The following is a 25,187-nucleotide window of genomic DNA, read 5'->3' as shown; positions in this document are numbered from 1 at the left end:
AACATGAGTAATGGCTAGAATACTGACTTTTGTTCAACCGTCAAAATAGGACAAATTCCCAGTTATACAAATACTCCAATTTATATGTGTTGTATGTTACATCTTCTTTAGTTTTGCAATTAAAACAATCCCAAAATAGGTCCAAGGAATCTTTTGAACCAAGGATAAAGGAGCAATGAATTCTTACGAATTTTTATCACACTGTTATTGTATAATAATTTGTTTAAATCTCTTGTGTCCTCCTAGTTCAGGAGTCATAAATTAAAATGAAGGCCATGCCAAGAAATATCTACTTTATTCTCTATACAATAAAAAAACATTCATTTCATTGATAGGTTTTTGAAATGAAACACACCCTACACCTAAATCTTTTTTTTTTTTTCCAGATGGCCGTTTCAAATATTAGATATGGAGCAGGAGTTACAAAGGAAGTAGGAATGGCAAGTATTTAAAATTTCCACAGTCTTCCACTATAAATGTTACATATCTTTTAAAACAAGTGCTAATTGACAACAATTGAGTCCTTTGTTTTTAAAAATGTACAGTGTTAAGTCTGCCAGAGAGAGAGTCTATTACGGTTCTCAGTCAATTAAACCTAATTAGAAATTATTTTTGTTATTTAGGACCTACAAAACATGGGTGCTAAAAATGTTTGTTTGATGACAGACAAGAACCTCTCCCAACTCCCTCCTGTACAAATGGTTATGGATTCCTTAGTGAAGAATGGCATAAATTTTAAGGTTTACAATAATGTGAGGGTGGAACCAACTGATAGAAGGTATTATTTTATTGTTGTTATATACTTTCTGTAGAAGCCAACATGTATCACTGTTGCCTAAAACTTGCTCCATGCCTTGTTTAATTATGTGGCAATTTATTCCTGAAAAAATATGACATAATGGGTTTTATTTTCCCTTCTCCAAGTTTCATGGAAGCTATTGAGTTTGTCAAAAAGAGAGCTTTTGATGCCTACGTTGCTGTTGGTGGTGGCTCCACCATGGACACCTGTAAAGCTGCTAATCTGTATGCATCCAGCCCTCACTCTGATTTCCTAGATTATGTCAATGCCCCCATTGGGAAAGGAAAGCCTGTGTCTGTGCCTCTTAAGCCTCTGATTGCAGGTAAAGACTGTTGTTTGTCTGTCTTATTTTGCAGTTGGCAAAAGACCTTAGGAAAAATGAAAGCAAGAAATTATAGGGTATACATTTCTGAAGCTTTCTGATTTCTTCATGTCAGCATAGTACATTGTTGAGAGAGCAGAATAGATTGCAGTTCACTTATGTTTAAAATCCTGATTTTCATTATTGCACAGAGGGAGGCAGTTTGGATCAGTGGTAGGAAAGTTTGCAGATTTATGCTAGGAAATCACTGTGTGAAGGAGGAGGGAAAGTTATCGTTCCCGTATTATCATATCCCTCTAATGGCAGGTTTGTCTTCTAAACCCCTCTCTGCTTTGTCCCATTTTGCCAACCACTGTGGAGTATAAGGGGAACATTGGCTATTCTTTTTCTGATGTTGACTCAACCCTTTCTTCCACATAATGGCTCTTCAGCTGACCTGGGGCTTTGTCTCTGCTCTGGGACATGTGGCCAGCATGGCTGCATCACTCTGGGCAACATCTGCTCTTTGGCTGCCCTGGGGACAGATACGCAAATCCAAAGCAGAATAGCTTGTCTGTCCACGCAGACCTTGGAATCTTTTGGTCTTTTCTTCCCTCCTATTTTATGGCTGTTAGCATAGTACTGTTTAAAGTTTATAGTTAAAATGCACTAACTGGTAACTGGACAATATCTGTCTAAAGTTTTGTCCTCTCTCTTCTCCCCCCATAAGCCCCCACTGTGAATGGGCCTTGTGATGGTATAGGAGTAAGTTGAAGGCAGATGAACCGCTTTGACGTGAATGAGAAATCAGCAGGGAGCAACATAATTGATGTCTGGCAAATGGAACCCTCTGGTGAAACTGTGTCAGCATCACACAGAGGGGTGATTAGTAAAGTTTAGAAACTTGACAGAACTACAAAACCACGGAGCCCAGCGAAGGCAGAACATTACTGTGCTTGCTGCCAAGAGGGAATAAAGATGTCTTTTAGAGAAGGCAAATATGAGTTTTCTAACCGAGATGCCAAGCAGCCTGTGTTTGAATACCCAGCTGCAGCTGCTTAAGTCCTGGTGCTAGAGTTCCCAGAGTTCCTCGCTGTTGACCCAGAAACAGACATTACACATGCATGTTAAACATACACACCATACATACATGTCATGCCCATATACATGTTGGCAAAGGCACTGACATCATACATATGTGTTCATGCAGGTACAGCAGATATCACACATACTCATCAAAGTGCACATATTTGTTAGACATGCCTACATGTCATGCAGACATGGACACCATGCATGTGAAACATGTGTGTATTAATGCAGACAGTGCCATCACATATACACATTAAATATGCATGTTAATGCTGACAGGCATACCATTATGCATGCATGTTAACAGACTCTGACACATGTGAAGCATACATGTGGATTAATATAGATACACACATCTGGTGAGCAATAGGGGCATCAAAGCTTCCTTCTCTAACTTTGATCCTTGCTTCCTAAGGCTGAATTAAATATTTCCACTGACCCTTATTTAGATGCTTTATTTAAATATTATTTTTTTCAAGTCCCAACTACCTCAGGAACTGGGAGTGAAACTACAGGAGTTGCCATCTTTGACTATGAACCCTTGAAAGTAAAAACTGGTAAGAACTGTGCCTATAAAAATTGTGTTTAATTCTCTCTCCTACCTTTCAACCCCACCTTCTTTTCTTTAATCCTAATATTTAAAAATCACGGACTTAAAGATTTAAGGAAAGGGTATGTATGCATACACACCTTTTTTTTCAATACATATAAAAATATGAAATTGTCTAATAAACTTCAAAGAGAATTTAACTTCTCTTTGAAGTTTATTAGACAGTTACCTACAAAAGCATATTGAAATGCCATAATCTTGATTGGCCATTTCTCTGCCCAAGTTAGTAGCTGTATGTCAGTGGTGAATGGTTATTCCCTTTCCTGGACATCTTTTCAACATTTTTTTTCAACACTTTAAATCAGTTTCATTGAGATACAATTTTTATATAATAAAATGCATGCATTTTAAGAGTTGGTTTGATGAATTTTGACAAATAGATACACCCGTGTAACCACTACCCCAATCGAAATATTAAGCATTCCCATAATTCCAGAAATATCCAAAGGTCCCAGGCCTTTGTAGCAGAATAAATTGATTTTCGAGGGCATTTTTAAAAAATTTTTTTAAATTTATTTATTTATGATAGTCACAGAGAGAGAGAGAGAGAGGCAGAGACACAGGCAGAGGGAGAAGCAGGCTCCATGCACCAGGAGCCCGACATGGGATTTGATCCGGGGTCTCCAGGATCGCGCCCTGGGCCAAAGGCAGGCGCTAAACCGCTGCGCCACCCAGGGATCCCTCGAGGGCATATTTATAGTAACTTTTCTTTTTAAAATTAAACTACATTATCCTTCGACATTATTAAAGATAACAGTAGCCAATACTTGAGTTCTACCTTATAGTTTTTCAGAGACTTTTATGTAATATTTTCTAATATGATCCTTTTATCAGCTATGAGAGATAGAAGCCCTATATTGTTATGATCTAATCTAAACAGAGAACTCAGAGAGACTAAGTGACTTGCGCAAAGATACATAGAAAGTTGCAGAACCAGGACCCAAACCAGTAGTGTGCTAGTAAACCATCTCTCTGGAATTTAATCAGTAAATAAGCCCCAATTTGTAGTATTAGCCAATTTCTTTGGTATAGATACTCCCACCATAGCTTGTGACATCATTCAAACCAGAGCTGGGAAGAGATGTGCACCCTTGGCTCTTTCAAACCAGAAGGAGCTTCATATCCACTGAAAAACCTAGATTTCTGACTCCAGATCTCTTTCCACTCTTCTTGCTGCCTCCTATCATAAGAATGAATCTCATCTCATATTTTTAATTTTTAAGAATAAATTGTTAATAAATTATTAATAATTGTTAATAAATCCTAAAATAATTTAATTTTTTTAATGGTGTCCATACCTATAGCCTCTATTGAAAATCCCTGTCTTAGGCATTGCTTCGCGAGCCATCAAACCAACACTGGGACTCATCGATCCTCTGCATACCCTGCACATGCCTGACCGGGTGGTTGCCAACAGTGGCTTCGATGTGCTTTGGTAGGTACTGGGGTCATCTGGAGGGGCTTTTCCAGTACCTAAGTCTATGGACAGTATTTTCTTGCTGAAAGCACTTGCTTTCATTCATTGATTAGTGTTCCACAACATCCCCAGCTTTGGCCATCATTATCTGCTTTCCTAGATGAAAACATGGAATGTGTAAAGGCTGATGACTAGGTGAGATCCTGGGTGAGCCACAGACCCGCTGTTCAGGATAGACCATGCCAGCCACAGCTGCTGCCACAGGGACAGAGCGAAAGGAGCAGTTGGAGCTGGCGTGCAGACCCACAACACCTGCCTCTATGGCTACACGAAGCAGGGAATAGCCAGGGATGCCACAGCATAGAAGAGGGCAGGAAAGGGAGCTAATATCTCCTGAGTTGGACTGTGCTCACCATGGCAGCACTTTACACACATCACTGCTTCACCACAGCTCTGCGCCATATGAAAAAGAAACCTGGCTTTGAGATGTTTAGTAACTTCCCAGCGTCAAAGTGCATGCTCCATTGGTCTCAGCTGCATGTACTGATGGATCCCTGAGTGCTGTCCTTCCAGTGTCCTCACAGAGACCCACAGACACTTCACACTGAGCAGTTACCTATTTCATCCACTTGCATGTCTTCATTTTTTGACATTCTAACATCTCTGAACTGAGAACACATCCTAAAATCTGTGGTATGACAGTATGGTTTTCTTCCTCAGTGTTACCTTTTTTTTAATGGTGTGTCTTATAATGCATGGCATCTTAAATTTGATGAAATCTGATAATTCTCTAACCACCACCACCACCCTACCACCTCACAGCTTCTCCTGAGTCCCTTAACTATGAACTTCTTTGTCATGCCCACACATAACCAGTATTTCCTACCACTTGTCCTGCTTGAATTTCTCCTGTCTGCTCCCTCCTCTTGACCCTCATTGTTCCCACCTTGGTTCATACCTGCCCAGCTCTTGCTTACATAATTGCAGTAGTCTTCATATCAGTCTCTCTGTTTCCATCCCATAATCCTTCCATCTGTCCTCTATACTGGCCTCAACAAGCTCTCAGAATGCAATATAATCATCACACATATACACACATGCACACACACACATACACACACCTCTACCTGACAAGTCTTATAGTGGTTTTCCATGCCTAATGCCTGAAGGCAAAGTCTCTTTGGCCCTGGAATGTTCCCAATGCTAGCTCTTTATCTGTTTGGAGAATTCATCTTCCAGTTCCACTGGATCATTCTCTTCTTGATGACTCTTTTTCTTTGCTGATTCTCCCCCTTTCCTCCTCTCAAGTACAACTGACCAATCCACTCTTTGCTCTTCCCCATTGTGTGACCTATACATTCTTTCTAGGACACTTCCACTTCTCATGTTTATTTCCTTCACTGCACTGTGAGTTTGATGAGGAGAGGACCATCTTATTGACCTCTCCATTCCTGCCCCTTGGCACAGTGACTCTCACATTATAGGTATTTGGTTAATATCTGTCAAGTAAAATTCATGCAAACAGAAAGTAGCAGAGTCAGGATTCACATCTAGATCTACCCAAGTCCATGGTCTTCTTTTTTCACTACATTATGTTGCTTGCCAAGAAAGCAGAGAAAATTTTATCCAACTCCACCCCGGTTAACATTGTCAGTACTTTGAAGAGTCATCCCCTAATAACTTGGAAATAAGAGAAATAAGATTACCCTCTCTGATTGGAAATTACATACTAAATAAATAATAAACCAAAACAGTCACCTTTAAGTGAATGACTCATAGGCCCAAAGACTTCACTGTCAATCAAAGGGAGAGTGGTTCCAGAAAAAAGGAGATTGATGGTAGTTGTCCTTCTGAGTACTGTTTGAGGGAGAGAACACCTAGCCTGAGGAATCTGCCTTTGAGGCCAAGTGGCCTGTTCTGAAGCTGGACACACCCATGTATTCAGCTTATAGGCAGGTCCCTCTATTAGGACTCCATAGGCCTTCTGATCATCATTTGGCATCCATAGGACCTCATGTTAGGGAGAAAAGATGCCATCAAAAGGCTTAGATATCTGTGCCCCTCAGTTGTACATTTCCTTATATTTCTCAATCATATCAATAAATCAATCAATCTCAATAAATCAATAATCAGACTTCTAGGTTCTACATACAGTTTTTGTGAGCTCAACTCTGGGAGTCTGACCCTGAGAGACAGATCTGCTCTTGATCTCAGAATTGAGATGCATGCAGGTTAGGAGTCTGACTACACCTCAGTGGACTCACTGCCACCCCATTCTCCTGACATGGATGCCTCATTCTTGCATTGTTGCACAGATTCCACAGATTTAGAACCATAAGGCCACAGCATCCATCTACCAACTTTACTTAAAATTTTTTTCAATGGTTTGTTCAAAAGCTTTTATCTGCTTCTCCATTTTAAGACTGAATTATCATGCCCAAAACAGTTCGTGTTATAGTGTGCTCCCAAAGCATCATTGATCTAGATGATTATATGTTTGCTTTATTAGAATTGATGGCAGGCCAGCAGGTGGAGGAAACTCTGAAACTTGGTTCTTGAAATAGCCAACCTTTAGTTTAAGGCACATCAGAAAAAAAATTGAATTTTTTTCAGGGCAAAAATTAATAATAATGGTGAATTGTAAGTTTTACAACAGGCTATTCTAAGTTATTATTTTTTAAGTGCTTTACATGTACCACCTCATTTAATTTTCACAGCAGCACCAGGAAGACATATTATTATTTGCCTTGTTTTAGAGTCACAGGGTAGGTAGTGACTTACCCCAAGCCCTCAGCAGGAAGGTCTTGTGGCAATATTTACAGCTGACACCAGCATCTGTGTTCTCACCCACTGCACCATACTCTCAATAGGAGGCACAATGTAACTACAGCCCTCCTTAGGTAATATGATATTTGATCAGTACAAGGTATAAAATGATAAATATACTTTACAAGGAAATCATTTTTTAGATTCAGTGCTTTTCTTTATGACTCAAATATGTAAAAATTTGTATTTGCACTAGAGATTTATTTGATTTATTTGCACTAGAAAGGAGCCATATGTAATCCAGTAACACATACTGGTCAAAAAACACTGTAGTGCTATTCGTATAAACTTCACTGTGTTAATTTCTATAATAAGCAATGACTGTTGGGGGCCAAAGTCTGACCTGGTGGGATGTACTGGGATTATCACTGCTACATAGCATATCTGCAATGGAATGAATACCTAACATGTCCAAAAGAGTTTGTAATCTGAATGGAGGGCAAAAAAGAGAAAGGTACTTTCAATCTATGTGTTTCAAATATTTCCTGTTAGCCATGCCCTGGAATCCTACACTGCCCTCCCCTACCACATGCGGAGCCCTTGCCCTTCAAATCCTATCACTCGGCCAGCATATCAGGGCAGCAACCCAATCAGCGATATTTGGGCAGTCCACGCACTACGGATCGTCGCTAAGTATCTAAAGAGGTATGTGGCCCAGAGGAGACAGAAACAGAACAGAAGGGGCACCTCGCAGGCTCAGTCAGTAAAGTTTGCAACTCTTGATCTCAGGGTTGTAAGTACGAGCCCCATATTTGGTGTTGAGATTACTTAAAAATAAAATCTTAAAAAAAAAAAAAAAAAACAGAAAAACCATATTCCACCCTCACATAAAATGTAGCATGCTAGATCCGGAAATATCCTGAGCAAGTCTGTTCATCAAAAGATCAACCACTGGATGTAGAGGAGCACCAGAGTCCAGCAAGCTCTAGAAAGATGAAAAGGATGGGGAGGGACGCACAGGAGGACAGATGAAACCTGAATCCTTCAGTCTGAAAAGGCAAAGGCAAAGGAACAAAATATGAGCCCCTGATTTCTGAAAGTTGCATATAGAAGGATTATTCATCAAAGCCTCGAAATGAGAGCTCAGGTGAGGGGAGATGTCCTTTGAGATTTGGCTACCCCAAGAGCTGAAATGAGACCCAGAGAGGCAGATGTTGGCTGTGCTCATGCAGGCCCTGTCCAAAGGCACACAGAGTCAACCAAGTAAGCAAACTAACACGAACTAAATTTAAGAGATACATGTATAGAGTTAGGAGATATAAAAAGCTTTCTAAAGATTTATGAATGATGTAGCCATGACTGGCTCCTAAGAGAGCAGAGATATACTTAGAAATATTCTTAGTATATCTAAGAGCTATACTTAGAGATGAAAGCCAATCCCTGAGACATTAAGACCTATGCAAAGTCAGGCTCACTTTTATACTTAACATGTAACGGAGGGAAAGAACACATCAGGTTGGACCTGGATGTGAATGCAGTGTTTCCTCTGGCCCCGAGCTGGAAGCTGTACTAGAGAGGGAACACAGACCACATTTTATAGTAAGAGCAGGGGAAAGGAACACAGAACTGTTTCTGGAAGCCATCAGGGAGCAGGGTAGCATTTGACTGGGTAGATGCAGATTCAGATAATGGTCAGCCAGTGTGCATGACAAGGACAGAAGGCTTGGCAGAGCACAGTGAAGGGTAAGTGGGTAAAAAGAACAGGGAAGGCTAAAGCCTCATCATCTGCTCTCTTTCATCTTGTTATTCAGGGAATAAGAAACTAGCACTGGGTTTAGAAAGGAGCCACAGATGCCTAACCATTCCAAATGAAAGGAGATAAAAGGCTGTAGCACTCTTACTTCATAACAGGAACCCTTACTCCAGGCAAAATCGTGAAAAGCAAGCAAGGAGTGGTTTGTCGTTCTTGGCAGTCTTAGGCTTCCTCCCTGGAGCAGGATTTCTAAGCAAGTGTGTGCAGGATGGTTGAGCTGCATCTGCAAGGGGCCTTTGAGAATTTGCTTTTCCAAAGTGGCATTGGGACATCTACAGCAGGCAAAGCCTTGTCCTACAATAACATCCCACTTCCATAATGATAAATATTAAAATAACATGTAATTTCCACAGATACTAAAAGAGGCCTCCAGAGGGTTCTGTTTGGGGCAGTGTCACAGAAAGAAAAACAGCAGGGCAAGCTGCGATTAGCCTGCAGGCAGCCCCAGGTGACCGGGACTCATTTCAGAGAACCAGTCTGGGCTCTGTGCATTCTGAGTATATGTTTACTTGAAGTCCATTCACAGCTGCCGTCAAGATCATTGACAAATGAAGAAGAAGAATGAGTCTCAGGGCACTTTTCTAGAGTAGCTCATAATCCAAGGGTCAGTGCTTTGCTTCCGCTGGCACTTTTATCACATGAGCAGCCTGACAGCATATTTATTATGCCTTTGCCCAAAACCATTGATGAGAAAATATGTTTCCCTTCGGTTTTCGTTTAGAAGACAAGATGTCATTTGAATAAGTTGCCTAATTTTTCTTTCTACCGAGTAGATTTCTTTTTTCCCAGATCTTTCCCTAAGGCAGCTTTTTATTCAGTAGGAAATGCCAATGTTGATGTAAGTATTCATATCATCCACAGGGCTGTCAGAAATCCTGATGATCTTGAAGCAAGGTCTAATATGCACTTGGCAAGTGCTTTTGCTGGCATTGGCTTTGGAAATGCTGGCGTTCATCTGTGGTGAGCAATTTGAGATTTTATTTCTTCACCTAAGCTATTGCTTTTATTTAAAAAAGCATTAGCATTTTTTAAATGTTCATAACTTAGGACAAGTAGTAAGATCTAAATATGCCATAAGAAGAAATTTAACTTAGGGTCCTGGAATATTTTCTTAATTCAAATGTAATTTATTGGGCCATAGATTTGTTTTTAAGTTGTTTTTTTTAAATAAACTCTACCCCTAACGTGGGGTTCAGACTCATGACCCTGAGACCAAGAGTCACATGCTCTACCGACTGAGCCAGCCAGGCACCCTCAATAGATTTTTTTTTTTTTTGGTAACAGCCTTATTGAGATACAATTCACATACTATAAAATTTATCCATTTAAAATGTATAATTCGGTGGGTTTTAGCATATTCATAGATTTGTATAGCCATTACCATAATCAATTTTCAAACATTTGATTGACCTGAGAAGAAATCCCATACCCCTTCACTGTTACCCATCAATCCTCCTATAACCCCCAGTCTTAAGCAACTACTAATCTACTTTCTTTTCTTTTTTTTTCATGGCAAAAACCCTCAGCAGATTAAGTTTATTTTTTTGTATATTTTTTTATTGGAGTTCGATTTGCCAACACATAGCATAACACCCAGTGCTCATCTTGTCAAGTGCCCCCCTCCGTGTCTGTCACCCAGTCACCCCATCCCTCTGCCCACCTCCCCTTTCACCACCCCTTGTTCGTTTCCCAGAGTTAGGAGTCTCTCATGTTCTGTCACCCTCACTGATATTTCCCACTCATTTTCTCTCCTTTCCCCTCTATCCCCTTTCACTATTTTTTATATTCCCCAAATGAATGAGACCATGTAATGTTTGTCCTTCTCCAATTAACTTACTTCACTCAGCATAATACCCTCCAGTTCTATCCACGTTGAAGCAAATGGTGGTTATTTGTCATTTCTAATGGCTGAGTAATATTCCATTATACATATAGAACACATCTTCTTTATCCATTTGTCTTTCAATGGACACCGAGGCTCCTTCCACAGTTTGGCTACTGTGGACATTGCTGCTATAAACATTGGGCTGAAAAAATAATAATAATAATAATAATAATAAACATTGGGCTGCAGGTGTCCTGCCATTTCACTGCATCTGTATCTTTGGGGTAAATCCCCAGCAGTGCAATTGCTGGGTTGTGGGGTAGTTCTATTTTTAACTCTTTGAGGAACCTCCACACAGTTTTCCAGAGTGGCTGTACCAGTTCACATTCCCACCAACAGTGCAAGAAAGTTCCCTTTTCTCCACATCCTCTCCAACATTTTTGTTCCCTGTCTTGTTAATTTTCACCATTCTCACTGGTGTGAGGTGGTATCTCATTGTTTTGATTTGTATTTCCCTGATGGCAAGTGATGTGGAGCATTTTCTCATGTGCTTGTTGGCCATGTCTATCTTCTTTGGTGAAATTTCTGTTTGTGTCTTTTGCCCATTTCATGATTGGATTGTTTCTTTGCTGTTGAGTTTAATAAGTTCTTTATAAATCTCTAATCTACTTTCTATCTCTGGAGATTTACTCTGGATATTTTATGTAAATGGAATTATATAATATGTGGTCATTTGTGCCTTTAATTTAGCATAATGTTTTCATGGTTCATTCATACACACATCAATATGTCATTCTTTTTTATTGCCAAGTAACATTCTACTGTATGGATATACCACATTTTATTTATCCGTTTATCAGAAGATGGACATTGGGTTGTTTCCACTAGTTGGCTATTAGGGTAGCCAATACTCTTACTTCATAACAGGAACCCTTACTCCAGGCAAAATCATGAAAAGCAAGCAAGGAGTGGTTTGTCGTTCTTAGCAGTCTTAGGCTTCCTCCCTGGAGCAGGATTTGTGTACAAGCTTTTGTGAGGAATACTCAGTAGGAGTGAAATGGTAACTCTATGTTTAAATTTTGAGGAACTACTATTGTTATCCACAGCAGCTATACCATTTTACATTTACATTAACAGTGGCTAAGGGTTCTGACCTTTTCCACATCCTCCCCATGTGTCATAGATTTTTGAAACCTCAAATATAAGAATTTTTATCCTAATCTCACAAAAAGAAAGGGATCAAAATCTTTGTCAGTAGCCCAGAATTGATTTGTTTGATCAGAACTTTACTGGTATGATGTCTTAAAATTGAATACCAGTGATCACTGAGAATTAAAGAATAGGCTTTTGCTACGGAGAGTACAGTGAAGTCACCCCCAAACTTGGCTGCTGAGAGCACAGATTGATACCACCATTCTAAAAAGCAAGTGAATGTGGTGCCTGGGTGGCATGGCTGGTTAAGCACCAACTTTTGGTTTAAGTTCAGGTTGTGATCTCCTGGTTGTGGGATTGAGCCCTGCATTGGGCTCTGGTCTCAGCATGCAGTCCACTTGAGATTCTTTCTTCCTCTCCCTTTGTCCCTCCCACTCATATTCTTTCTCTCTTTCTCTTTCTCAAATAAATAAATCCTTTAAAAAATAAATTAATAAATAAATTAAAAGCAAGTGAGCAAAATCTATCCAGAGCTTGAAAATTATTTATATCTTTGGGCCCACTAATTTTAGTTCTATGAATGTAGCCTAAAGAAATCATCATCATTTGATCAAAGTATTTCTTTCTAAGAATATTCACCTAAGTTGTATGTATAATTGAAAATTTGGAATCATCCTAAATTTCCAACAGTTTGGGAATGGTTAACTGAATCGCAGTACTCAGAGAATAAAATAAGGCTATTGAAAGAAATGTTTTAGAAGAATAGGAAATGATATGGGAAAATGTTTATAAAGAATATTAAATAGCAAAAGCAATGTTTGAAACTATGTATATACAATCATAAGTTAAAGGTATGCATCAAAAGACTAGAAGAAATATCCTATAATGATTATCTTTAAGAAATAGGATTATGGACCATTCTAATTTTTACAAAGAACATATACAACTCTTAAAAGAAATCGAACTAAGTTGTTAGATATCATTAGAAAGTTACTTGTGAAAGCTACATGAACCCTTTCACATCATGAAAACACACTAAGCAATGATTTTCCAAATACTGTGAAACCCAAGAAAGGTAAAGCACTTTCCTAAGTACCCAGCATTTCAGAGAACCAGTAGCTTCTGCTTCATCTCACAAAATTTGGTAGGCAAGGGATACCTTTTTTAAATAAATAATCATGCAGTTCCCCCAGAATACTTTGTCTTCCTATAAAATGTAAGTCATTTGCTGAATAAGCCCACATAATCCACATTAAAAAATTTACAGACCATTATACTATTGTAAAGCATTTCATTTTCAAGATCTTAATAATAAATATATAAGCTTCTCACAATATATATCTCTGGGTATGACTAATAAACTATAATATAGTCCTGTTTGTTCACTAAGAATTCAAGAGAACATAAAAAAAGTTTTTTTTCAAAAACAAATTAAAAGAATCCCACAAATAAAAACTATGGTGCCTTTTCTTACCAACCTTTCAAATTACAATAACCATTTATGATTCAACTCTATTAGTATGTAACATTTGAAAGGATGTATCAGTTATTGATGGGACAGATCACTGGAGGGTCCAGCTTGCATTCTAATGCAGCACATCTTGGCTCATAACACACCCACATTGTCAGCTTGTATAGGAAGAGCACACTGCCAAGGCAAGTGCAGAGCAAAATAGAAAACACATGCCCTGAAGCTTATTAAAGAAATTTCAAAGTAAATTCTTGATTTCTTCAAGATCATCAGGTTATCAATGTGTTTGTGAAGCAATTTCTGCAACACTTTTTAATGACATACAATCCTATAAGCATTTGAATTTGAACATTTCAAAGGTTTTGTTAATGATTACTCAAAATGTCCAATGCATAATAATATATTGTTGTATCAAAGAAAACAGAATGTATAACTCCCTTTGTGAGATAATTATATTGTCAAAAGACTGTTAAGGACTCTCCCATAAAACTATCTTTGTTTTGCTAACTTGAATTTCTGATATCTATATGTCAACATAAGGACTTTCTTTCTTTTCTAGCCATGGAATGTCTTACCCAATTTCAGGCTTAGTGAAGACATATAAAGCAAAGGATTATAATGTGGATCACCCACTGGTGGTAAAATCATAATAAATTCTTTAATTAAATTTCATGTCTTTGCAGTTGCCATAAATGTATTTATCAAATATATTTGTCAATTCTTGATTGCTTGGAGTATAGGGTAAAGTAATTTAATACCTAGAATATGCAGGTTGAAGACCCAACTTTGCACCATTGGTCACCATATTTCGTTTCTTTTCAGCCTCATGGCCTTTCTGTGGTACTCACCTCCCCAGCGGTGTTCACCTTCACAGCACAGATGTCTCCTGAACGGCACCTGGAAACGGCAGAAATATTGGGTATGAACCAATACTCATAAATCTGTGACCCGCATGTGTGGAGCATTTCATAGGGTTGCTTCTGAAGATAAACCATAAAGGATAATAATTCCCACAAAGTTGCTTTGAAATAGTTTAATAATAAAATGCGAGTCACCTGCCTAAAGTCCTACCTATCATTAAAATTCTGTAATTTTGCTTCCAACAGTCCATTAACAATAAAATGAAACCAACTATTGCTGATGTTAAATTTGTAGTGATAATATTTCTCTTCTTTTCATCCCCAAAGAACATGAAACTCTTTACATAGTGTTAATGTTGCGAATGGCTTTTGCTATCAAGGTGATAAAATGAATCTAATTCAGGAAGTAACTGTGCATTCCCAGTAATAGAAAATCTAAACAACTAGAAACTTTATTAAAAAGATCCCAAAAGAAGAATTTGCTTGGCTACTCTGTAGAATAAACAGTGTCTTATAACAAGACACCTACAGTGCTCTTTGAATCTCACAAGAAATAAAATTATATTCAGGCTAGTAAAATTTTTCAGTAATTTTTCTATGACGATAACTCTTTTAAGTAGACTTTGAGTATTTGATTAACTTTCCAAACATTTTATTCCCCTACTTGTGTTTAGGGTAGGAAGGGAAAAGCAAAAAAGAAAACTTCATTATGCTCTTCTAGCTCCAGCCGTTGGAGAGGTTATTTCCAGGAAGGTAGGCATGACCACAGACTCCTTCTACGTACACTTCTTTGACTCCCTTCTCTCTCACACTGACGTTTTGTGCTTTTGCAGAGTTCCAGGTGCTGTGCTGTGCTGGGAATCCTAATGAGAGACATGCAGGGTAGAAAAGCAGTGCAGGGGTTTCATCTTCCAGCCTGGGCTGCTGGAAATACGGTGCGAACCTTACCAAGGACCTTGTGTTCCTTTCGCCTTTTAGATGGGGGTGTTTTTCAGCCATTTTGGGGACTCAGATAGATGCCTTGTAAATAGGCAGTGTAAGTAGGAAGGAGCCCAAATAGTAGGCTAGATGTATGGTAAGTGGGAAAGTCTTAGAGAACTCAAAGTTAAAATTCCAGGCAACCAACATCACTGAGAAAGCAACTCCTCTGATAGACAAAACTCAGAGTAGAAGAACCCTCCTTGCATAGGAAGTGTTGTTGTTATTCCATATTTAGCCATTAAATATTTCAATTTCCTATGTAATCTTAGATTTTCTTAGCTTTATACCAATTTATTCTCTTCCCTATCCTCTCTTTTTTTCTAAAACACTTCACAGGAAAACACAGAGGCTTTGATGGTGTGTTTTATGGCAGCAATCCCAGGAACATAAAAACCGCATAAACCTTGTATCGTGTGTCACCTTTCCACCTAATCCATATTTCAGCTGCTGCTGTGTAATACAGACTGGTCTTGTCATGCACGGTTTACCTTCCATCCACCCTCTCTCCCAACTAGCCCCATATCTGGTTCTATTTATACATTTTCCTGGATTACTAAAACAGTTCTTGCTGTCGTAGAAGAAAAAGGTTAAAACTAATAGTGTGCTGCAGTATGGAGGTAAACTATACATTCTAGTCTCATTTTGAACAATACAGAGAAAGCAGACTTAGACTCAACGTGAAGCATTCTGGATAATAACTAATGCCACATCTGTCTGTCGAGTGCTTCACTTCCTGGCAGTGAATGTGTTTGACTAAAATGGATGTGGGGCTGGAGTGCTAAGGTTCTGGGAACTGTCACTGCTACCCTGCCTGAGGACAGAACCCCTAGCTCTTCCAGACTGTCTCTGTGATTTCAAGTATTAATTTTTAATCATGTCCAGATTTTGCCCTTACAAATTTCCAACCCTTGGCGATCTTCTTCCCCCTTCACCAACATTATTACCTACGTAGGAAATACTGTTTTCTGAGTCTTTATGTTCTTAGTTCTGTCTGACTGGTTCTGTAATGTTTATTTAGAGGAACCCACCCTGCCCCTTGGCAACAGAGCCCCAAATAAAAAGTTTTATAGCTATAGAGAGGAAATATTTCCTTCCCTGGCCACATAATCCACTTTTGTCACTTTTCTCTGTTTGGGCAGTCAGTGCTGGAGCTTTTGTACTTCTATATGTCCTTGCCTCACAAGGTGTTGCAGAGGGTTGGTCTTCTTTTCCTAAGACGTTGCTGTGAGGAAAGACATCGAACACCTATACCTCTAGATGTCAGCAAATTCCAAGCCTTGAAAGTTATATAAGCTGTGTTTTCTCCTACAAACACTCCTTCCTCTTCATCCAAACACCAGCCTTCTTTTTTGGTCTCCTCCCTGTGCTTCTTTTCTTGGCTTAGTTCCTCTTCTTCCCACCACACCAGGGGCAAGCAGCCCATCGGAAATGTGAGAGCCAAGTTAGCCCCCCGCCCACCAGCCAACTTCTCTCTGCAGAGGATCTTGGGGTTCTGCAGGCCAGCCTGGCCCATCTGTCAACTGCGGAGTCGATCACTGGGCTGGCCTCCATGTGGTGGCACAGCGGTGGCCTTGTCCTTGGTGGTAGGGAACCAGCAGGAGGCTATATATTCACCTATCTTGTGACTGAATTATACAGACTCTCTCTACAGTCAGCACTTTGTGTCTTCTAGGAGCTGACACCCGCACTGCCAGGATCCCAGATGCTGGGCCTATTTTGGCAGACACACTCCGGAAATTCTTATTCGATCTGGATGTTGATGATGGCCTAGCTGCCATTGGTTACTCCAAGGCCGATATCCCAGCATTAGTGAAGGGAACTCTGCCCCAGGTAAGAGATGCAGTGCGTCCTCTCTCCCTTCTAGAAGCACAAAGCTTGGTCCATTTGGGGTGTCTTGGGGAGAGGAAAACCTAGGGGTCCTCCAGCAGCTTTCAGGTCTCCTCCACACCAGACAGCAGCGCTTGTCTTCCTGAGGGAAGGGGCCAGTCTCCCTCATCTTTATATTCTTCCATAAAACTGTGGCTTTTGGGAGCTTTTATGGTGTAACTGAAAGGATCTCTTATAAAAATTCAAGGTGAAAACAACCACATTTTTCTTGAGGTATGGCAAAATTTCCCTTTTTACCACTTCTGCTCTTTTAAAAGTCCTCTATAAAACTATGTGAAGCTCTTCCAAAAAGACCACTGATATTATTTTATATCATAAAGAGTTATAAATTCCTACTACTTTGCAAAAAATGGGCATGGCTTTAAATCAGTACTATTACAAAATCACTTCTTAATGAATCTGGGAGAGTGCATATTCTATACATATACGTAGATATATCATCTGTGTCACTTTGAGTCTTATTTAAATGTTGCTAAAGAATTTAAACTGAGCTGCCAACCTTTATTGAGTGGAATCATAAGAGATGTAGAGTTTCCCCTCCAAGTTTCTCCTGAAGAGAATTTACCCTCCCATTGGACCACTCTTACATTTTGGATCAGATACCCATGTGCTATAGCATCAGATCCTAATAGGATCCTAATAGTTCACTGCAATTCACCGTAAAACAGAGCCAGAGTCATGAGCTCTTGGTTTGGGGACCATACCATGCTCACCATGCCCAGAGTATTCACTTAGTCCCCCTGTCTAAAATGGGGAAGACGTGGGTTACTTAAACACTATAAGGACTCGAGGGCAAGGCACTTCTACCCAAAATGAAGGCAGACATGGATCTCTCACTGACTTTGAAACAGAGTTAACCACACTGATTCCTGCTTACCACAAGTAGCAGTGCTTTTCCTCAACCCATTCTGGTTAAACAAAAGCCTCACACTAGCTTCTTCCCCACTTAGCAACTGCTTAGAATGTTGAAGACCTCACCTCTCACGTAAGATGATATGTGTATGGATTGGGTTAGCAGACTCATATGTCCTCAGGAGGTAGGTAGGTAATAGCAATAAACAAAGTAATTTAAAGCAGCAGTGAGTGGTGGGGATTTTGATGAAATGGAAAGCTCATAATTCATCTCATTGGGTGAGTGTCTTTTCAGCTACAATTTATTATCCCCAAGCAGAAGTTCAGGTCCCAACATTGGTAGAGCTTCCAACTTAAAAAAAAAAAACAAAAAAAAACTATCTGGATGTTTGTATTGTATTCCCTGATTACCCACTGTACAAACTAAACATGACCATTTGGCCAGCAATTTCCCTGACTTAGACTCAGGCCCAGTAGCCTCAGTCATATCTACAAATATAAGTGAATAAGAAAAAGAAACATCTCAAAGTATAGCTAGGATAACTCATAAACCCTTAATGCTAATCAACAAGCCCAAGGGACTAAATAGCCAAAAAAAAATTCAACCAACACAGTTATTTTATCCAAACCTACTAGCCCATAAGTTCCATGAGTACAGAACCTGTTTTGCTCATCCTTCCTCTACTGCACCTAGCACAGGCTAGTAGAGATGTTAAAGGAACACATACCTGTACCATCTCTCCTAAGTCTTCAGGGCAGGTGAGCTTAATGGCTGAATGGTAGTAACTTTTTCAGAAGTTTCCTTACACTAAATAGGATTCACCTAATGAAAAGAAGCCATGAAAGCCTGTCCAGTGATACCAGAGACCAAATGGTCTCTACAGTTTTGACATGGCGGTTGGCTCTTATAGCATGGTTCCAGTGACAGTGCCACTCCTGCAAGAGGAATTCTGAAAAGCTCTACTTGTTCAGGAATGTGTGTTTGTCAACCTCCAGCGATGGTATCCATGATTTTCAGATGAAACTATGTGATATTCTTGGCCATTTAATTACTAGTGGCAAGCATCTTCCAGCCATCAGGACACAGTGGCAAGTGTGTACTGTTTAAATTCTACTGTGCTCAGTCTTCTACTTTCAGAAACTGTTCCAAATAGCAACAGATCCATACTAACATTTGAGACTACCCACTAAAATAGCAAGTTAGGGCAGCCCAGGTGGCTCAGCAGTTTAGCGCCGCATTCGGCCCAGGATGCAGTCCTGAAGACCCGGGATCAGGTCCCATGTCGGGCTCCCTCCATGGAGCCTGCTTCTCCCTCTGCCTGTGTGTGTGTGTGTGTGTGTGTGTGTGTGTGTGTGTGTGTGATGAATAAATAAATAAAATCTTAAATAAATAAATAGCAAGTTAATTAGGTATCATATTAAATGCCTCAGGGCATATATCACACTAAGAAGTCACAGGTAGCAAGACCTTAATTAGACAAAACTGATTTTTTAGTTTCATAAAAGATGCAAGGTAAATTGAATCTTTCAAGTACAAGTCATGTCTGTAAAGTAGGAGGCCCGGATCCCCTCATGTTGTACTCATAAGGCAGCCCCAACATGAATGCTGTTTTTTAAATCATGTGTTTGTGATTGAGAGAAACAGTTAATTTTAATAAACTAGCACTAGTTCCATTTTAGAGTCCATGTAATTGAGTCAATGTGTCCTATATATGGAGAGGGCAGGAGACAGGGCAGATTCACAGGACTTTAGGAGGAATCTTAGAAATCAGCCTGTCTGTTTTGCAGATGAAGAACTACTATGGGTTTTTTGTTTGGTATTTTTGGCAGCAGGGAACATTTTACAGGAATGCTATGGCAACTTCAGAATTTTACACATGCAGCAGGCTAATCTTCACTTATTAGTATCTACAGGATTTAAGGTAGTGAGAGGGATAGACTGGTTGCAGCAAAGAATATTGCCAGAAAGATTATTTATGTAGTCGACATTTGATAAAGCTTCTTTTATGTTCAGCAAGGAAGGATCAGTTTTCACTGAAAGGAACAACCAGGCCAGTATTCTTGACCAAACACCACATCCCATACTGATGGCTGCAAACAGCAGCCCTGTGTACAGAGGCTTCCAACCGCTATAGCCGGGCTGCAAGGCGAGCAGGCAAGAATAAATCAATCTTCCAAGCGGGGTTTCTGAAACCTCTGGAAAAAAACATTTACATTTCAAATCAAAACATTTCATTTCTGAGGAGAGCTGTCTACCAAAATGAGCACTTCCACTCCCTGGCAGACAGGCCAGCCAAAATGTTGTTATTTTATGAATGTGCTAAAAGTAGTAGTCAGGATTTATTTCAGTGCCCATGTTAATCAGTTGTCCTTCGGTCTTACACGTCTATAAATAATAGTGCATTGCTGAACACATCTTAAGTCTGAGAGTTTAGCTTTTATATGGCATAGATGATATCTGTGGGGATATATATCACAAACTTTATGTCCCTATCCTCATTTAACCTATCAGGGGGTATTAGAAATGTGGAGAGTAATTCAAAGCAGCTTGGCCTGAAGTACTTCTGAGACTCCTGAACTATGCCAAAGATGAACAGGATTGTTTTAAGGGCCTCTGAACCCATCAGATAAGATTCTCTCCTGTTATATAGGCAGAATAGTGTGAGAGTAATTATCGGCCACAGCAAACGCCGAACTTCAGTTCTTGACTCTTCCACCGACACATATGTACATCACCATGAACAGGTCTCTGCCTTGCTGTGGATTTTCACAATTTGTTTAGAGTCTCTGAAGATCTGCTGCAGCATAACATTTTACTTTGGTCTTACCCATACTCATCAGCATGTCCCCATCCTTCTCCCATCTGTCCATTCATCCTTCCTTGTTTTTTAATTATCTTTTTAATCGTGGTAAAATATACCTAACATAAAATATATTATTTTAACCATTTTTAAGTGCACAATTCAGTGCCACTGAGTACATTTAGTATTGTGCAACCAGCACTACTATCCATTTCCAGAACTTTTAAATAATTTCAAATTGTAGCTCTGTTTAGTAGGCAACAATAATTGCCCTTTCCCAGCCCCTAATAACTTCTATTCTACTTTCTATGAATTTGCCTATTTCAGGTACCTCATATAAGTGGAACTCTACAATATTTGTCCTTTTGTGTCTGCATAATGTCTTCACTTATCATAAATCTTTAATGTGTCAGAATTTAATTCCTTTTTATGGCTGAAATAATATTCCATTGCACCTGTTACCACCTGTTGCTCATCCATTCATCTACAGATGGACAGTTGGGCTTTTCCACCTTCTGGCTATTGTAGACAGTGCCACTGTGAACATTGCTATACAAATACGTTTTAGTCTCTGTTTTCACCTCATTTAGTCATATGCCAAGGAATAAAGCTGTAGGATCATAGGGTATTTCTCTGTTTAGCTTTTTGAAGAACCGCCAAACTGTTTTCCATAGAGGCTGCATCATTTTACATTCCCACCAACAATGCACGAGGGTTACAATTTCTCCACATCTTCATCAAGATTTATTATTTTCCTTCTTTTTTTTTTTTTTTTGATAGCTATCCTGATGGATGGGAAGTGAGAACTCATTGTGGTTTTGGATAGCATTTTGCTAATGACTAAAGATATTGAGCATCTTTGCATGTGCTTACTGGCTATTTATATATCTTCATTTAAGAAATATCTATTCAAGTCTTTTGCCTACTTTTTATATTAACTTTTCTTAAAATTTTATTTATTTGACAGTGAGAGAGACAGACAGACAGATAGCACAAGCAGGCGGAGCAGCAGGCAGAGGGATAGGGAGAAGCAGGCTCCCCGCTGAGCAGAGAGCTGGCATGGGGCTCGATCCCAGGACTGTGGATCATGACCTGAGCCAAAGGCAGACCCTTAACCTACTGAGCCACCCAGGTGCCCTCTTTTGCCTATTTTTAAGTTGATTGTTTGGGGTTTCCTGCTGTTGAGTTGTAGTAATTAAATATTCTAGTTATTAATCCCTTATCAGATCTGTAATTTGCAAAAACTTTTCTCATTCTACCTGGGTTGTCTTTTCAACTCCCTTGAGAGTGTCCTTTGATGCATAAAAGTTTTAAATTTTGATGTAACCCAATTCACCCATTTTTTGTATTGCCTGTGCTTTTGGTGTCATATCCAAGAAATTATTGCCAAATCTAATATCATGAGATTTTCCTCTGTTTTCTTCTAAGAGTTTTGGTTTTAGCTCTTACATTTAAATCTTTACACTTAGGCCTATTCTGAGTTAATTTTTTAATACACCCTTCCTATTTTCATTCTTTCTTTCACCTTACAAATACTTACTGAGGTCTTACTATATACTATGCATTGAATGGGATGCCGTGAGGAGGAAAATAAAGTCTCTTCATTCCCTCATGGAGATTACATTCTAGTGAGAGAAGACAGATGATTGACATCTAATCAAATATATAAATAAAATACTAATGAAATCATTTTAGATGATGCTTAGTGGTGTGAAGGAAAACTTGGGTGATGAAATCATGATTTCACATGGAACAGTGTGGAGGGACCAGCAAGGGTGGTCACAAGAGGTTTTGGCTAGAGGTAAAGGCAGCCACATTAAGACCTGGGAGAAGCCCTCTGGGCAAAGGGGAAAGGCTCTGAGATAGGGTGAAGATGAGCATTTTCATGGTAGAGGGGGGACTGTAGGGCTTAAGTGAGACGAACTGATGGGAGAAGAGTCAGAGCTGAGATGAGCAGCAGAGCCAGAACAGAGTGGCATCGGTGGCCATGGTCTTGTCATTGCAGTAGAAAGTCCTCAGAGAACATTAAGCAGGTTATGAGATAAATTTATTCTGGGGTGAAAAAGTTATCACTCTGGCTGCTGTATGGAGAATGGCCTCTAGGGGGAGAGAGTAGAGCAAAAGTAGAAACAGACTTTTGGAGGCAGGAGTCAGGATGACAGCCGGGTTGTGGTAGAACAGGAGGTGATAAAGTGGTCAGATTTTGGATTTACTTCTGAAGTAAATCTGACACATTGATTGGTGGATTAAACTTGTAGAGAAGGAAAAAGGAATCAACAGGACTCCTAGGCTTTTCCCTGAGTGACTGGCTGTCATTGCTGAGATGAGAAAAATGAGAGGCAGGAGAAGTCAGAGTTCTGTCTTGAGTATGTGAATTTTGAGATGCCAATACTGTACCCCACACACACCATTTTCATTAATTCAGCAAATAACTGTTGAGCACCTATGTACTGTGTGTCAAGCACTCTAGTAGGCCCTGGGCAGGAAGAGTGAACACAGACCTGCCCTCATGGAGATGAGTACTTATAAGAAAACAAACCGAGAGACCTATGAAAATGGAACCAAAACTCTGGCATAGATCTTATTTAAGCCCAGAAATTTGGACACAGGGTAGTCATTATAGTATCTTTTAATCTCCTGTCCCACTGGGATTAAGGAGACACTGATGGGGGGTATAAATAGCAATAGGATATGCTTTCTGTCTTTGCTGACTCCACTCAATAACGTTGGAGAAATTAAGCAAGTCACTGAATTGACTTGGGAAGGTAGAACTAAAACCTTAGTTAATAAGAAAAAGGAGTCATGTGTAGTCCATAGCCGTAAAATTGACTATGAAGTCAACTTATGACCTAATGAAGTCTTTCTGAATATACTTTAGGTCCAAATTGCAAAATATACAGTCCTTGAAGTGAAGGACAACCCAGTTCTAATTTCCTTGGCAGCACATGCTGTGCCCAGGCACAGGCACTGGGACAGTGCTCTCTGCACAGAGAACCCACCTGGCAGAGGCTGCTGCCCAGTGTAGTTTGGTCATCACTGAAGGTGTTTTGCCCAAGGTGGGTTTGGTTCTGTACTTTAGGCAGAAGGCTATTTCCAGAACATAAGGCAAGGGCAATGGACCTTGAAAGCTTTGTGGGAAAGTGGTGTCACGTGATGAACTTCGGAGTTGGGGATCAGCTCGTATGACGGAAACAAGAAATATGATTTTTAAAGATATGATTATTATCAAGTCATTGTTTCTTATGGCCAAGTTGATTTACATAACCTAGTAGCTTTTACAGACTAGCTTTTTAGAGCCCTGGGTAAATCCTTTTGTTTACTATTTCAGGAAAGGGTGACCAAGCTTGCACCACGCCCTCAGTCAGAAGAGGATCTATCTGCTCTGTTTGAAGCTTCAATGAAACTGTATTAATTTTCATTCTCACTGAAAGAATTCCACTGGCCATCATAGTCCTGACAACAAAAGCCGAGCTAGCCAGAACTTAGTCTTTTCATCCACATATAACTTACATGTTACCAGTTTGGATGTGATATAAATTTATCCTGCAGAAGATTCCCTGATGTTCAAAGTCAAGCTACTTCTATACAACTGGGAAAATGCCCACTATGTTAGACCTTGGGCTAGACTTTAGGGATCTGTGTTCCTGCACCAAACCCCACAGATTGCCACTGCTCTATTTATCAAATGGGCAAAAATTCAGTATCTATCAAAAACATAAACGCACATATCCTATGCCCAGTAACCCCTAGTCTAGAAATTTATCCTATAGAAATACTAGCACAAGTGTGTCAAGAAATATGGCAAGGATGTTTCTAGTAACACTTTTTCTAATTAAAAAAAAATTGGGGGATCCCTGGGTGGCTCAGCGGTTTTGTGCCTGCCTTTGGCCCAGGGCATGGTCCTGGAGTCCAGGGATCAAGTCCCCGCGCTGGGATCCCTGCATGGAGCCTGCTTCTCCCTCTGCCTGTGTCTCTGTCTCTCTGTGTGTGTGTCTCTATGAACAAATAAATAAAATCTAATAAATAATAAATAATAATAAATAATAATCTATTGGAAATAAACCCATGATATACTGCTAACTTGGAAAAAAGCAGAACAATTGTATATTTGCATGGTCTGATTTTTACTTTTTAAATTATAAATATATGTCTATTTATTGAGAGAAAAGAAGGATACATAACAATATTAAAAGTTATCACTGGAGAAATGGAATTTGGGGCATTGAGAATCAAGAGAAAATAATCACTTTATATTTTATACCTCCCTTTTTATTTTATAAACGTCCATATTGTTTGGATGTGTTACAACAAGCACATTCTTTCTAATTTTAAGAGGGCCACTAAAATAAAATGAAAGGGCCAGAGAACAGAGAAAAATATCATTTTGTTTATTTTAGGTCAAATTCATCTTAATTTATAAAAATACTAGTAACTAATATTTAAAGATGAAAACAGATCCAAAGAGGTAAAATATTAGAGACTGATCCTCATGTAAATAAATTATTCTTTTGAGAAAAACTCTAACATCTACATGATAATTCCCTCCTTGGAAAAATGTATTTT

At 39.4% G+C, this 25,187-nt stretch overlaps 1 protein-coding gene across 7 annotated transcripts in view; it reads left to right on the top strand.

The window, feature by feature from the left end:
* Nucleotides 1–24,573, top strand: part of ADHFE1 (alcohol dehydrogenase iron containing 1) — a 33,135-nt gene extending 8,562 nt beyond the window's left edge. For 4 of the 7 annotated variants that reach the window (XM_041769358.1, XM_041769361.1, XM_041769357.1 and 1 more), the window contains 11 exons: nt 387–440; nt 624–778; nt 925–1,121; nt 2,669–2,746; nt 4,129–4,234; nt 7,535–7,687; nt 9,657–9,755; nt 13,803–13,881; nt 14,066–14,162; nt 16,757–16,914; nt 23,953–24,573. In XM_041769358.1, coding sequence (XP_041625292.1) covers nt 387–440; nt 624–778; nt 925–1,121; nt 2,669–2,746; nt 4,129–4,234; nt 7,535–7,687; nt 9,657–9,755; nt 13,803–13,881; nt 14,066–14,162; nt 16,757–16,914; nt 23,953–24,036 — 1,260 coding nt within the window. In that variant the 3' untranslated portion in view covers nt 24,037–24,573. The remainder of the gene's footprint in view (nt 1–386; nt 441–623; nt 779–924; nt 1,122–2,668; nt 2,747–4,128; nt 4,235–7,534; nt 7,688–9,656; nt 9,756–13,802; nt 13,882–14,065; nt 14,163–16,756; nt 16,915–23,952) is intronic. The other 3 variants (XR_005989954.1, XM_041769360.1, XR_005989955.1) reach the window with 3 other exon arrangements.
* Nucleotides 24,574–25,187: the final 614 nt, after the last annotated feature.

Source organism: Vulpes lagopus, chromosome 9, assembly GCF_018345385.1.
Source record: "Vulpes lagopus strain Blue_001 chromosome 9, ASM1834538v1, whole genome shotgun sequence".
Classification (NCBI taxonomy): Eukaryota; Metazoa; Chordata; class Mammalia; order Carnivora; family Canidae; genus Vulpes; species Vulpes lagopus.
Note: the sequence above shows the minus strand (reverse complement) of the source record. Positions and strands in the feature narration are given on the sequence as shown.